General features: G+C 47.3%; 1 protein-coding gene across 1 annotated transcript in view; it reads left to right on the forward strand.

Moving 5' to 3' along the window:
• SYT9 (synaptotagmin 9) overlaps positions 1-15813 on the forward strand; it is a 200654-nt gene that overhangs the window by 144715 nt on the left and 40126 nt on the right. The window contains exons 4-6 of the mRNA XM_045894217.2: positions 1448-1568; positions 2969-3140; positions 5980-6109. Coding sequence (XP_045750173.2) covers positions 1448-1568; positions 2969-3140; positions 5980-6109 — 423 coding nt within the window. The remainder of the gene's footprint in view (positions 1-1447; positions 1569-2968; positions 3141-5979; positions 6110-15813) is intronic.

Genomic DNA, 15813 nt, shown 5'->3' on the forward strand with positions numbered 1-15813 from the left:
GCACGGAGATGCAGAGCAATCCATCTGCCTTAGCCACCAAACAGATTCCCTTTGCCTCATCCTCTTGCAGAAGCGGTCAAGGTAGGGAGGCTGGGCGAGATGACCTTCCAGAACTGAATCTTTGCTTCTAAAAATAGAAGCATCCTTGGAGAATCAAGGAGGACGGGAGGCTGTGGATGTTGAGGGCAAAACCCGGACTTCCCAGAGCATTGTCAATATGAAACTGTATTAATTAGATGAAGGCTCCCAGCTCAATAACGTTAGGTATCACAGATATTGAAACTAAATGAACTGGCTCCCCCCCTCCTTTCTGGTAACACTCTCCTTGGGCTAAAAAGGAGAAAGAAGACCATGTCTTCTGACCTATTTGAATGGCTGCACACTGCCTGAGGAGATGTCTTCCCCAGCAGAGGGAAACGGGCTCCTTAGGGACACACCAAGAGAAGGCCAGAGCTGCAGTTAAGTGGGAGCCCCTGAGGCCAGCAGCAGGGGGTCACCAACCCATCTCCCTGGGTGGAGCCCGCGCAGGGCTCTGTGTGAGGCTGGGCAGGGCCGGGTGAGTGTCTGCGTGTGTCCACGACTGTGGATGGTGTGTGGGGGTCTGCAGGGCCCTTGTCTAGAGCCAGATGGTAGGGACTAGGTATTTCAGGATCCAGTGGCGCTGTGTGTTGGTCTGCACACGTAGTGTGTGACCGGGTTGTGTGCAGTGCTCTGGCGGGTGAAGGGTTGTGTCTGTGTGTGTGTGTGTGTGCATGCACATGTGTGTGTTTTGGGGCGAGGTGTCTGCTGGAGTGGAGTGTACAGAAGTATTATGGCCATCCTGGGGGTGCTGTGTCAGGGAGTGTGTAGGGCTGTAAGGGAAGGAGGCATAGGGATAGTGACTATTTGGAGGACTTTGTGGGCTGATGTAGAGCCTGTGGGAAAAACTCTGGGGGGAAACTCCATAGAAGTGGGGACCTGCTTGAGACGCCGCAGGAGGCTGCTCAGGGCTGTGTGCAGAGTGTGTCTGGGCTGCTGGTGGGGCTGTGCCATCCTACAGAGCCCCTCTTCAGGCAGCTTTGTCCTGGGGGCCCTGGGGGATTGTGGTGGCACTATGAATGGAGCCACATGGGGGACTCTGGGAAATAGTTAAGGCTCTGGGGGGTGCATTCAGGGCTGTGGGGACCTGTGTGAGGCTGCGGAGGGCTGGATAGAGGGTGGTAGAAGTCCTGCGTGGCCCCCACAGCCTTGCCATCTGAGTGTGGGCTGTACTTCCTTAGGGGCAGGGGCCCCCAAAGTCCAGGCATCTGTTCTTCTCCGTGTGACTGACGTGAAGGGAGAGACAGCAGGGACTCACAAGAGGAGCAAGAGGAGAAGTGCATCCCTTCTAGAGCTGCCCTGCAGCTGATCCTTATGCACACTGGGCTCAGGACACTTTCTAATGCGTCCCTTTGTGCTTTCTCCACAGGACAATGTGGATCTTGGAGAGTTGATGTTTTCCCTCTGCTATCTTCCAACTGCTGGCAGGCTGACCATTACCATTATAAAAGCAAGGAATTTAAAGGCAATGGACATAACAGGAGCATCAGGTGGGACATTCTCAAATTCAGACTTCTTCATAGGGTTCTAATATAGTACTTTCATGAAGTCTTCGGTAGAGTAATTAGGCGCATGGGACCAAACTACCTAGGTTTAATCCCAGTGCTAGACCTCATGGCTGTGTGACCCTGGGCAAGTCACTTAACCTCTCTGCGCTTCGGATTCCCCATCTGTAAGATGAGGGTCATAATAGTATCTGGCTCCTTGGGTTGTTGTAAGTTTAAATGAGTTAATGCCTATAAAATAAGAATAGTACCTGGCACATACTATATGCTACCTAATGTGAATAATCATTATTATTCTCTCTTAGGTCTTCTTCATTGAATAATCATTATTGTTCTCTCTTAGGTCTTCTCACCATAATTGTGAATTTGTCCTATAGTTTACACACGCTGATACAGTTTATCTAACTGAGTCTTTCCTCAGATATAAGCAATCACCATCTCGGGCCTATGGAAGATTGAAAAACAATCTTATATCCTCATAAAAAGCCCATCAGTGAACTATGCAGTTTGGTATTGCCAATGAATCAAGCATGTACACTTAAATTCTAAACCGTAACAAAAAACGCCCCAATACGCAGTTCCTACTATACAACCTCTGCTTAAGACACCCAGTCCGCTGGCTATTGATCACAGAAATCAAAGGACACCGGATGCAATAGAGCCTGCTTACTGTCCTCCAGTATTTTTCAAAGAAAAAAAGATGTGGCCCCTTCTGGTCCTCTGAGTTCCTCCTGGACAGTGTACGGGGAGTCAGTGGTTGTGCAGGTGAGGAGAGAGGGAACTCCCCACTGAGCAGAAGGAGAGTGAGGGGGAACCAGAAAAGTCCCACTGGAAGCAGGGACCAGCCTTGTCACCTGTCCCCCTCTGCTAGTGTTATACCACAAGCAAGCCCTTGGGCTTTCTTTCCCTGCCATGCTGCTGCAGGCAGCTCTCCCCAAAGTTCTCCCTGTCATCCAGGTGTTCTGCCTGTCCCTTTCCTAAAGACCTGAGGTTTAGGAAGATTCTCTGGGGCGGCTCAGAGTTCGGGGCCTGTGGCCTGTTTCCCCTGCCTTGGAATTACCTTTGCGCCTCTCCCTGTTGAAGCCAGGCAGGTCTTGAATCTAGCTGGAATATTTTCTAATTCAATAACAGATGTTTTCACACCCTTTTTAAATTCCACACACTTTGAGGAGACAGAGTGCTGTGCTTCTTCTTGAATGAATGTCTTAATTATCCTAACTCTCGTCGCGGCCCAGGCATCGTATTAATTAAAATCCTCAAACTCCAGGCCACAGGCAGGTAAGGGAGTTCTGCCTCCCATTGTCTGTGGAACCCCATCGTGATGAAACTGCCCCCTGAACCCACATTTATCCTCACATTCCCCCCCGCTTCTCCTGCTTGTACAGATCCCTATGTAAAAGTGTCGCTGATGTGTGATGGCAGACGACTGAAGAAGAGGAAAACATCCACCAAGAGGAACACTCTGAACCCTGTTTACAACGAAGCCATAGTCTTTGATGTCCCTCCCGAGAACATTGACCAAATCCACTTGTCCATAGCTGTCATGGACTACGACCGGTGAGAAGCCTGGAGCTCTCTCTCTCTCTCTCTCTCTCTCTCTCTCTCTCTCTCTCTCTCTCGGGGCAGGTTGACCATGCCTGGGGCAGGGAGGGCAGAGGGGGTGCGCGGCCACACATGCTCAGCTGACGGCCCAGGCTGTGGGAAACGAGTCAGGGGAGCCCCCGAGGGAAAGCTGACTGACAGGAGTCGGCATTTTCCACACCATGCTGTAGAGTCCTATTACCCAAGTGCTTCTTTGCTCTTCCCCTTTTCATTTCTTTCTCCTTCCCCATCCTCCCCATCCTCCCCACCTCCTCCCCTCTCCATCCCTGCACACTCCCCAGAATCTCAGCCTGGGAAACTGGGGCCCTGCAGGTCTTAATCTTCTCCCACGCAATCCTGCCTGGCCTTTGTGGGAAGATCCCACTCAAAATAGCAGAGTGATTCCTTTAGCCACACCACCAACATTTCTAAATACATAACTCTGTTATTTTTTTCCCTTCTCCCAATGTGTTTAATAAAGATCATTTCCATCCACTTAAATCTGAAAGCAAACAGAAATGTTCTCTTGAAAATGCTAGAATCAGTATGGATGACAGGGTACATTAAAATGTATAAGATGCTCGACTTTCTAATTAATACAGCACAGAAGAGATATTTATAGCTTGCATTGTGGCCAATTGTGTATTTAAAGGACAGATTTTAAAAACAGTCATTTTAATATGCAAAGGAAGTACCAACAGGGAATTAGACATGTTAAACCAGTCATTAGACTGAAATGCAAAGTCTCTTTTTAATTGGAAACTTCCCATGTGGTCTGGGCACAATTATATAAAAAAAAAAAAAAATCATTCTGACTTCGAGTATAATCTTACAAATATTATTTGTAGCTAAGAATGTTCCCATATACCCCTGAAATGTCAGTAGGGCAGCTTCAGCACCCCGAACACTCTTTCTAGCAGATGCCTAGGTCAAGCAGAACCGTCTTCCAGCCCCAGGAACACATGGCTTAGCTCAGCGGCCCATGGGTGTGACAGCCCATGTCAGGCAATAGACCTTATCCTGTCTTCTCCGTAGGAAACACACCACCAGTGGTGTCAGCCCAGAGGAGGGGCCATTGCCCACCAACCGTGGAAAGCTAGGCCAGCTTTTTTCAAGCGATTGCCAAGTTTCCCGCATCAACAAATCTGATTATATGAGCTCTGCTTCAATTCAATTCTCAGTAAATTCATGAATCTGCCTGGAAAAATCCATGCAACTGCATGCAACTGATTTTAATGAGCATAGCCTCGAATATCCTTCACACTCCCCCACCCATGTCTCGCCCTTATTCCCTACATACAAATAGGAGAAAAACCACTCATCTTTGCAGGATGGAAAAAGAAAGCCCATGAGTTTTGATCCCAAACAGTTAAAGGATGGGTCATATCATCACTGATATGAGGAATTCTTAATCTCAGGAAACAAACTGAGGGTTGCTGGAGTGGGGGGTGGGGAGGGAGGGATGGGGTGACTGGGTGATAGACACTGGAGAGGGTATGTGCTCTGGTAAGCGCTGTGAATTGTGCAAGACTGTTGAATCTCAGATCTGTACCTCTGAAACAAATAATGCAATATATGTTAAGAAAAAAAAAAGAGAAGAAGATAGCAGGAGGGGAAGAATGAAGCGGGGGAAATCGGAGGGGGAGACAAACCATGAGAGACAATGGACTCTGAAAAACAAACTGAGGGTTCTAGAGGGGAGGGGGGTGGGAGGATGGGTTAGCCTGGTGGTGGGTATTAAAGAGGGCACGTTCTGCATGGAGCACTGGGTGTTATGTACAAACAATGAATCATGGAACACTACATCAAAAACTAATGATGTAATGTATGGTGATTAACATAAGAATAAAAAAATTAAAAACAAAAAAGGATGGGTCATATCATTCTAGTTATGCAGATGACATCTAACCAAAAACTACTGAGGGGGAAGAATTGTCCCAAGGTAGGGACGTACCCAGGGAAAATTTCAGAAATATTAGCCCTGAAGTTACAGGAGCTAAGTATCTTTCTATAGGAGGGAAATCAAGTCGGGTCAAAGAAGCAAAGATGGGCTTGGAAGGAAGGAGGGGAGAGCATCAGGATGCATGTTCTCTGAAGAGAGGGATTGCAAGGAGACCCAGGAGCTGTCTCCACCCTGCCCCCTTTGTAAGCTCCAGACCACGGCTGCCCTACCTGGCGCATCTCTCTTACCCATACTTGGTTGCCTCTTATGGGAATTTGAGCAGCCATAATGCAAGGAACTCCTTTCAGATGGCCTCCTTTTCATGATATAGACTTGAAGACCTGGAGGTCTTTTTCCAGGCAGGGATTTTTCCAGGCAAGGATTTTTCCAGGCAGATTCATGAGTTTACTGAGAATTGAATTGAAGCAGAGCTCATATAATCAGATTTGTTGATGCGGGAAACTTGGCAATCGCTTGAAAAAAGCTGGCCTAGCTTTCCACGGTTGGTGGGCAATGGCCCCTCCTGTGGGCTGACACCACTGGTGGTGTGTTTCCTACGGAGAAGACAGGATAAGGTCTAGAACCTAGTTCTAGAACCAGAGTTGTCATGCTTAGCATGCATCAGAAACAAGCTAAGCCATGCCAGTGTCACAAAAGCCAAGGTGTGTGATGGCCACCTAGTGTTCTACTCTTCCTTTCTGTGCCCCCAAGTACAATATTGGATCCCAAGTCCTATTAGCTGTTAAGCTTGTCCTGTAGTTTAAATGAGGGAAGGAGAAGAACCACCCTTGCCCTCATTCCTACTAGTTTAATTGAGTAGTTGTTGCTCTTACCAAAATTTTAAGAAAAAATTATTGTGGGCCATTTTCACAGTGTAGGTCATAATGAGATCATCGGCGTGTGTCAAGTAGGCAACGAAGCTGAGAGGCTGGGCAGAGACCACTGGAGTGAAATGCTGTCGTATCCTCGGAAGCCCATTGCACACTGGCATTCCCTGGTGGAGGTAAGACCCTATTCCCACATGTTGCACTTCGTGGAAGAATAAATGCTTTGCTGTTGAAAGGCAGGAGCCACCAAAAGTTTGAGTATACCAGGTCTGTGGTCACCAATGGGTTTCTCTGTTTGCCCTTCCTGGAGCTTTTGGAAATTGCGTTCAATCTAAGGTTGAGTCTATGCACCCCACCTGTCTGGTAGGTTTTGAACATTGATCATTCATCCCTCACTTTGTTTCTCTTCAAAAATGATAGAGATTCTCTGATTCCATGTTATGGCTTTGGGTTGATATTTGGAAGGTATCTGCAAGATCTGGATGAATGTGGAGTTTCAGGTTGCCATATGGTGACTTATGTGTGGCATCAGAAAGAGTTCGAGACTGGGAGAGAGGAGGCCCGGATTCCAGGACTGGCTCTAGCATTAACCTGTGATCCTGGACAAGCTGGTTAGTATCAGATTCAATTACATGTGATAAAACAACAACAACAACAACAACAAATGCAATAGAAATTTATATCTCTCTTACATAAAAAAAAGGTCCAGAAGGAGGCAGTCCAGGGTGTTATAGTGGCTCTGTGATCAATAGAGACCTAGACTTCTGTCTTTCTGCTTCACTGTCCCAGTATGGGTTTGTTTTGTTTTGAGGCCTCACTGAATAACACGGCTGCTAAGCTCCAACCATCACATATCTTCCAGGTCACAGAAAGGTGGAAAGAGACAAAAGCTAAAAGCACACATATTCTCTTTTAAAGGATTTTCCTTGATGTGTCATGCAACACATCACCCTATGTTTAACTTAGTCACAGAATAGCCACATGGACACATGTGGGAAATGTATTCTTTTGTTGGGTGGAAATATGCCCAACTGAAAACCAGGGTTCTATGTGCAAGGAAGAAGAGAGGAGTGAATACTTGCACACAGTGAGCCATCATTCTGCCTCACACCTTCATTCATTCACTCACCAACCCCCTACCCCATCACTTCTCATTTATGCTTCCCCCATCCATCTTTGTCCATTGACTCACTCTCTTATTTATTTACTAACTCATTCTCTCAAAAACAAATTGCATTCACCAGGTAACATTTGTGACAGTCAAATGCCATATTAGATAAAGAAAGTAGATGGGAATAGGAAACCTTCCCCCACAGAGCTTATAGACCACAAGAGAAACAGAAGAAGGCATGCTAACTAATCATTAAAATGCACAGTCATGAGCTTTAACATCCACATCAGGTGCTACTGGAGCACAAAGGAGGGAGTGAGATTGTCTATGAAGCATTCTCCCTCCTGCTCTTGGTAAGTGAAGGGAAGGGAAGGGAGCCCCTGGGAACGGGACTCCCCAAGGAGCATGGGTTCCAGGCAGAGAACTTTGCTGTCATTCTCCCAGCGCAGGCAGCCCTGCCCTGTGCAAAGCCATCCTGAGAGGCCAAGACAAGAGCCTCGTCAGTGTGGGATCTGCCGCCACTGAGAGTCCGGAGAGTCAAGTTGAAGCAGACGTGCCGGGCAGCTGTGCAGAGGCAGTGGGCCCGGGGAGGAAGGGACAGTCTCCCTTTGTTGGAGGTGGTGCCAGGAGGAGAAGAGCAGTGCAGGCCTTGTGGACTGATTCTAAGCTTCAGGGCCATTGGGTGTATTCGAGCAGCGCCTAGGGCCCCCTAATTTACAGATTCCTGCAGACACCTCTGCCCCTGGGCCATCGAAGCTAGGACTCTTTCTCTCCTGGACTCAAAATTAATCCCTAAGGGAGACCCACAGTCCCTGTGAACCCCCTGAGAAGTAGCTGGGAGACGGATGCTGACCCAGCTGCCGTCGTTTCTGCAGCTCCTGGTAGAGCTCTCAGAGGAGTCCGTGTGGGGCTCATGATACCGCCTGCGCCAGCTAGGCCATCAGAGCAGTTATAATAGGCTTCTTGCACACTTACGAGTCACTGCTGATTTTAATTCTTGCTTGTAATCTGGAGTGTCCCAGAGCTCTCTGCTTCTCAGGACACAGGATGGGGGAAGGGGTGAGGTTTAGGGGTATGGTGTGGGGCTGAGACAGGACCCAATTCGGTGCACAGGCAGCGCCTTCTCAATGCCCTTGCTAGGGAGGAAGGACAGGTGGTGCATTGTCCCAGGAAGGACACTGGGCCCCGAGTGGCAGGGTACGCACGGTACCCAACGGGAAGTGTAAAAAGCATGCCTTGGAAGCTGCCTTCATGGGAGGAAAAAGCACTGTCTGACTTTGCAAACCTAGGAGATAGTCCCTAAACCCTGAGCACTTGGCTTTTTGCAAATGTGTGTATGTCAGCGGTGTGAGTGAGAAATCCATGCTTTTGGGGTTAAACCACTGAAACTTGGGAGTCGTCTGTCACAGCAGCTGGAATGACCGGCTAGCACCACGGGGGTTTCTCAACTGCTGCAGCGGAACCCCCTGCCCGCGCACCTGTGGGAGGGGCCGGCGAGGGTCTCTCTGCCCCGTGGTGTCCTGTCTCCTCGAAGTACGTGCCCAGGACTCCACATCCATCCTGAGAGCAGAAGCCATACTTTCCATCTTAAAAATAAACGTGCAGCTAGCAGAATTGGGGCCCTGGTACCAGATGAGATGAAAAGCAGGACGGGAGAGGTCACCGTGCTTTGCGGACGGCTGTGAGGACAGAGGCGACAGAGCAGAGCCCATGGGTGGAGGCACTCACTTGGATGGAGCTATGTTGGTATCCCTGTGCTGCCCCTCACAAGTTGTGTGCTTTTCCCTGTCTGAATCTCAGTTTTGTCATCTGTGGAGTGGCCATAACAGTGTCTGTCTCCCAAGGGTGGTTGTGAGGAGTAAACGGTCTGATGGATAGATGGGGAGCACAGTGGCAGGCGCGTAAGAAAGGTTCTGCGTCATGGTCATGATTGTGTATGTCCCACATTGGGAAGGACTGCCGTGTGTCCTCATGGGACTCTCATCCACAATGTTAGTCATAGAGGATAAAAGGGAGGTTGGAAGTCCCCTATCCCCTGTATTCCGGGGAGCCATCACCTCAGAATGGGGAAAGGGGTCATTTGAGGCATGACTGGACACATAGATGCACGTACTTAAGTTCTGTTTCTTCTCCTCTCTTCTTATACTCTCTACGAACTTTTAAATGTTCTGCGTGAAGACAAAAACAGCAGTTAAGTCCCAGTTCTGTGTGTGTGCGTGTGTACATAAGCATGTGTGCATGAATGAATGAGAGAAAGGGAAGAGGAAGAATATGGGGTAGTTAGGATTTAGTATAAAGGGAGGCTGACCTGGCAGAAGCTCCTCACTGCTGGGGGCTGAGGGACCAGGTTAGGACTGAACCCTGAGCCCTGCAGAGATCTGGCAGCCGACTCCAGGCTGCATCCAACACACCCTGACCTTGCCAGGGCAGGTGACAGATGGAGTCTTCAAAGCCAATGAGTTCAAAAATCCATTTCTCTCGCAGCGTTTCTGGATGGCTTCACTGCACACTCAAAGGTCAGCCAATACAGTTCCCATTACTCTCCATGATGTCAAAGCCTTGGGAAGCTGTGCAGACTCCCCCAGAGCTGGCTGCCTGGGACCTGGGGACAGGAGCAGCCCCTCCATGGGGCCTCAGGAGGTGACGGAGCTCTTGGAGCTCCTATCACAGCCCCCTGTTTGGTATGTCCCAGAGAAGATGGTGTTGGCCTGGCCACATCCCAGCACCTTTTCCACCCTCCTGCATGTGGAGCTGTCCTCCATCATGAACCCCAGCAAGAGTAATAAAAATAGCTCCAGGTCTTCATGGCTTCCCACTGTAGTGCCGCATAACCTCTGCATTAACAAGTAGTGACCTGGTCTCATGGGAAGACCAGACACGGACACTATTTGGCTAAATAAAATTTTACTTTTCTAAAAGAGTGAGAAGACAGAATATCCAATCAGAATATATAGTGAGGATCAGCAACATTATCCTGACTGGCAGAGGTACAAGATTCTAAACCCCAAAGTCCTACTCAAGTTGTGCTTAGGTGTGGATAAGTCTCCTCTCTCCAAGCTCAGCCTTTCATGCATATATGTATATGAGGCTAACGGGGTTCTGCCCCCAGCTGGTCTGCTGGTCTACAGGGCCACCTCACAGAGCCCAGTGCCCCCTGCAACTCAGAGTTATGCAATCCCCATGCAGCTGAGGGACCCCAATCACTGAGGGACAAGTGTGAAATAGTACACCTGTCTGGCGTGAGCAGAGTACTCATCTACCACCCTCTGGAGCCTCCTTAAAGGTGTAAACTTACAGCTGTAGAACTAAAGCAAACATCAGTTACCCAGACTCCCCTGGGAGTTACATGAGCAGGCCTTTGAAACCAGCTCTGGATAGAATCCATCAAGTGCCCAGCAGAGCCTGCCTGGAGTCTTCGAGGTACACACATTCCCGGGAGAAGCCATTTGATTGCCCTGGTTGGGTCTCCCCTGGCCCAATTTGCTGTAGGTCAGAGGTCTTAGAAAATGTGAGCCAGTGCTCACTTCAGCGTCCTGAGAAGGGCCCAGGCAGGATGGGGAAATTGATGCAGGCGAACCCCACTGCTACCCAGATTGTGAAGTGAACGAGTCAGAGGCTTTAGCACTTTGGGCAAATTGTTATTTATAAAAAGTTGAGGAAACAGGAGTGATTCTCCAGAAAGGGGAGGGGTTGGCTGGAAAGAACCAAGTAGGAGATCAGGTTCCTATCAAAGGAGTTTGAGTCTGTTGCAGGGCTTGGGTCCTGGTGAGGACTAGACTAGCAGAGAAGAAAACTGAGACTGGTTGTGGGGGCGGGATGGGGGGTGGATCGTGGACTGAGGGACAGGACAGGGAGAGCCCCGGAAAGTGCTGCCACTCAGAAGCAGGAGGGATCTGAGCTGCCTATAGCACCCCCCTCGCAGGTCTTTGGAAATACCGTGAATCCAGTTCTGGTAAGTAGGGCGTGAACTGAGGCTGGCAATCACGTGCTTTGCCCTCTGATGGGGTGGCTCAAGAACTGGGTCCATGAGCTGAGCATAAGCCTAATGAGTGTATCAGGGGGTAGTAATGGAGGAGATGAGGAGTCGGTACCTGAAGGACCATGTGCTGGCACCTTCTCTTCCCCATGTTGTGACATCCCCCTTCCCCCCATACATAATCCAACAGAAGTCTCCTCAGTGTCTCAGAGAACAAGATGCTTGTTCTGGATGGGAATTGAGAGAACAAGAAGCATTTAAAGTACATTAAAATAGTGTAAGAAAATGTTAATTTCTTTATTCTCTAAAATGAATACCATCCTGGTAAGGGAAAAAACATAAACTTGATCTTGCACATTAATGTTTCTGGTCTTTTCTAGATTATTTCAGTCTCTCTGTGTTAAATATTCAGTCAAATATCATGTTCACATTCTCTGCCAGAGTGATTTCCCTTCTTCCTGGGGGCCTCTTCTCCCTCCTCCTTCCCGAGCTGGTGTCCAGGTATAGGGAAGCCCAGTGGCAGGGGTGGACTGTGTGCTTTCATCTCACTGGGGACATTGTCCTTCTTGTCTTTGGCCATCAGACGCTGCTGAGGATCTCTGCTCATGGAACTTGCGACCTGTCCTCACAGTACAAGCCAGGCATGATTGCTGCTTGGGAGTTTGGCCCCTTCAAGGCTGACCAGACCTGAATTGGGCTCTTGCCAGCCCTACAGATCTCTGAGGTCTGACCGCACATCTCACTTGATGCCCAGCCTAGGAAGCCTGGGAAGTCTTTGCAGCCCTTGGTATGGGGTCACTTCCCCACTTGCTGGACCTCCCTTGAACCCTGTCAGCCAACAGTCACCTCCTTTCCACACCCTCCAAACACTGGGGCCACATCTGCCTTCAGCTTCCTCCTCAATCCACCTAAAACTTGAGGTTTTGGGCCTGAGGTCAGGACCTCACCTGAGAGCCACTCTTCCCCTCTCCCTATCTCTTCTGCCAAAGGCTCTCCACTTCCTCCTCCCAGCTGGTGGAAACTTCTGTAACTGAATGAATGTGAGTTTGCTCCTTGGTGAGTTACAGGTGGAGACTACACCCCGGGGAGTTGTCACATGAAGGAAACTTCATTTGCAGCAAATAAGGAGATCACAGGGAATAACTTCCAAAGCTATGACCCGTCCCACCCACCAAGCAAGGATGAGCAGGTTCCTTTTATTTAAAGTTTAGGATAAAAATAAAATATAATAAAGTTCAGAATGACTATTCGGAAAGGGGAGCTTTGTCCTCGCTTGTAAAGGCAGACACAGGGTATGCAGACGTACTTAGAAAACATGCCTATACGTTCATCCTATGTTTGTTAGTACAGCTTGTGCTCCTTTTAGGGGCCGATACTTTGATGTTATAGTGAAGCAGAGGTAACTGTCAGACAAGGAGAAGGGGCTGTGGGCATGCTCCTGGGGCGCGAGAGCAATATAAACTGACTAAAGTCCTGGGCTCCTTATTTTGGAGTCCAGGGCAGGGCCTTGCTTACTTTTTTTTTTTTTTAATTAATTAATTTATTTTATTTATTTATTTTTTTTTTTTTTATCTTGCTTACTTTTGAAAAGTACTGGCAGTTTTACCAGTGACTGGTTGTCTCTGATATGATCAGGGCTGTTGTTTCCTGGCCTGGTAGACCCTAGTGGTTTTTGCATTTCTTTGTAATTCTGCCACCTCCTAGGAAGTTCTGCAAGAAGTGTGCTGGTGCTGGTAGATCAGGGAAAACAGCTGGAGACCTAAAATGACTTCTCTTAGGTCACTGAAGCTATATCTCATCTTTCTTTTGCGGGGGGACCCCTAACTCCTTGTGCTTACACTTCCTTTATATCTAGCACAGTTCCTCTCTACTTATGCCTTATGTTCAGATGTCCAGGGTTTCCTCTCAACATGTACAGGGAACATTTGGAATTTTAGTATATCTCTTTTCTCTCAACAAGGCCCAGCTTTCCATATTCTTGTTTCTCTTGTTTCATGAGGGACTCGCTGATGATTAACTTTGTGTTATTTGCCCTTGGCTTATAGGAATCTGTGGCATTGATTCATTGCATGGAACAACATGATTTGCACAGAATGGAAATAGTACCTCTGTTACACAGGCATTGAATTAGTACTGATGAATGAATGAAAGAATGAATGAATGAGACATATAGTGAAAGCATTTGAGTTCCTTTAGTTCTGGAGTTCCACAGTTTTCCATTCGACAGAGTCCAAAGTCAGTTCAGAGCAAGAATTAAACAGTATGGACACTGAATTTGCAGTGGGCTGTTCAAATGAAAATGGGCCTTATTAAGCTCCAAGTTTTGATTAACTTTTCTCCATTTAGAAGGATATGAGAAGTCATTTCCTCCCTTTGTTCCCACTGTTTAAAAAATCGAAACTCAACTGAGTAAATGTAAAGATCTTATTGGCTTTATCCAGTGATTCATGAATTGGGCAGCATCCCATCTGGCAGATAGAAAGGAGTTCTGAGGAGCTGTACAAAATGAAAGACTTCGGTAGGCAGAAGGAGGTGAAGCAAAGAAGTTGTTCTAGCAGAGTGGATTGTTTCAGGCAAGACCACCTTCCTTTGGGGGAAGAGAGGGGTTAGATGCCAATTGATCTAAAGACCAAAAAGAGGGGTTAGATGCCAAAATGCCAGTTGACCAGGTAAGTCCAGATTGGCTGGTTAAAGGTTACATTCCTGGGAGAGGTTGAAACTGCAGTTGGGTTCGGTATTAAGTCTTGGTTCGCTGACATGGGGCTTTAGCACAAGTGACTCCATTTTAAGCCTATTGTTTCTTTTTCCTTTTTTTTTTTAACTGCCATCTGGTGATAGCTTTACATTTTGAGTGCAGTTGAGAAATATTCAAAACAGTAACGAGGCACCATAGTAAATCATGAAGGACCCCCTCAAGCTGATGGAGGTGGCCAGATCCTAGAGTACTTCAGTGTCTTCTTTTATAAGAAACAGACAGAGGAAGGAGAAACACCACAAAGATGTCTATGACGAGTGGTAGACAGATGCATCCTGAATGAGAACTGATCAGGAGGGACAAGTACATAAGTCCATAAGTTGGCTTTTCTCACCAGGGAAACACTTTAGCAGAGGTTTTATACAGTGTAATGATTTGCTCCACCTATCTGTGACAATAAAAAAGAGAAAAGTACCAGAGAAGTATTTTTTAGACAAAATAAGGGACTTATAATTGAGGTTTTTTTTTTTTTTTTTTTTTTTTTTAGAAAATAAACTATTTTTATTGGTGAGATTTAGCATGCCAGTATCCGTAAACACCTGCAGGGCCACTGAAACAAAACCAATTGCAAAGAACATAAAAATATCCTACATGTTTGGGATCTAAAAAACATTAACAAGCCTTTTAGAATCTGTGCCAATTGTTACAAGCAGCCAGAATGTCGTTTGGACAAGTAGGCATGGCTAGTGTTAATGAGGCATCGGATTTCCAGCTGGTGGAGGAAATGGTCAGCAAACAAAGCCAAGAGCACTCAGCAGTTCCCAAGCAAGTCTTCTTTCTTGTATTGAATTAGCTATACAAAAAAAAAAAAAAAAGACACTAAATATTTTCTGATCTTTAGCTGGGATGCAAAATCAGCATTCTTCCAAGTATCTGTAGAGATAGTGATCATACAAAACATGGAAACATTTGGGAGTAACACTAGAGGTATAAGAGATAATAATAATGTGTTAGAAAATAACATTTTCTGCCTGAACAAAAAGTCAACTGCATCTTGACTCTCCTCTCATTCAAAAATGACCTCGCCCCAGCAGTCACTGCCCTGGAGGGCATCTGCTGCACACTTGAATAGTAATTAAATCAGAAAGTGGTTAACAATGGGCTTGGGCCTTCAGCAATCTTCCATCTCCAGGAATGGCATTCAGAGGTGATGGTTTATACGGTGGGCCAGTTCTTCCCCCACAGACAAAACTCACTGGAATGGTTCCTTCCAGCCTCTGAAAGAGCCACACCCCCACGTGATATCTGGGGGTAAAAGGGAACTTCCTGGGTGAAGGGGCCTGGACCAAGGGTAGCGCATCTTGGCAGAGGATGGAGGATGTCTGGAGGGCCACTGAACCTGGAAGTCTTTCAGCTGTGCCTGTTGAATGCTGCTTCCCAAATAACACCAGATCAACTGTTGATAGGGCAAAGCTGAGTTTATTGCCTGCCTGGTACGGAATAGGGGAGCTTGGTTAGAACTGATGTGATAGCTTAGGTAGACACAGCAAGGTGAGGATCATGAGGCCAAGAGTCAAAGAGTTTTGGGATAGGGGTGCCTGGGTAGCTCAGTTGGTTTAGTGTCTGACTCTTGATTTCGGCTCAGGTCATGATCTCAGGGTTGTGAAATCAAGCTCCACATCAGGCTCCGTGCTGAGTGTGGAGGCTGCTTAAGATTCTCTCCCTCTGCCTCTTCCTCCCCCTCCCGCCCCCCACCAATGTACACACTCGTTTGTGCACTCTCTCTCTCTCTCTCAAAAAAAAAAAAAAAGAGTTTTGGGGTATAAACTTGTCTTTTGATGCTAAGGAAAAACCAACCAGTGGTCTTTTGAGAACTCCCTGTAATGAGCGATGATGTTATTTGCAACTTTTATCTCTCTTGGCAAAGGTCTCTAGGAATAGTAAAGTTGTGTTAATGAAGATAGTAGAATAGTAAAGTCAAGTTAACATAGAGCATATTCTATAGACAGTTAACTGTCTTGGGGTAGATGGATTTTGTTCTCACACCCCAAGAATAAGAAGCAGGAGAGCTGATAAGGATTTTGCCCAGCTCTGCAGG

The sequence above is a fragment of the Mirounga angustirostris genome, unplaced genomic scaffold (genome assembly GCF_029215605.1).
Source record: "Mirounga angustirostris isolate CCGP_5_RB_7025 unplaced genomic scaffold, mMirAng1.0.hap1 SCAF_13, whole genome shotgun sequence".
Lineage (NCBI taxonomy): Eukaryota > Metazoa > Chordata > Mammalia > Carnivora > Phocidae > Mirounga > Mirounga angustirostris.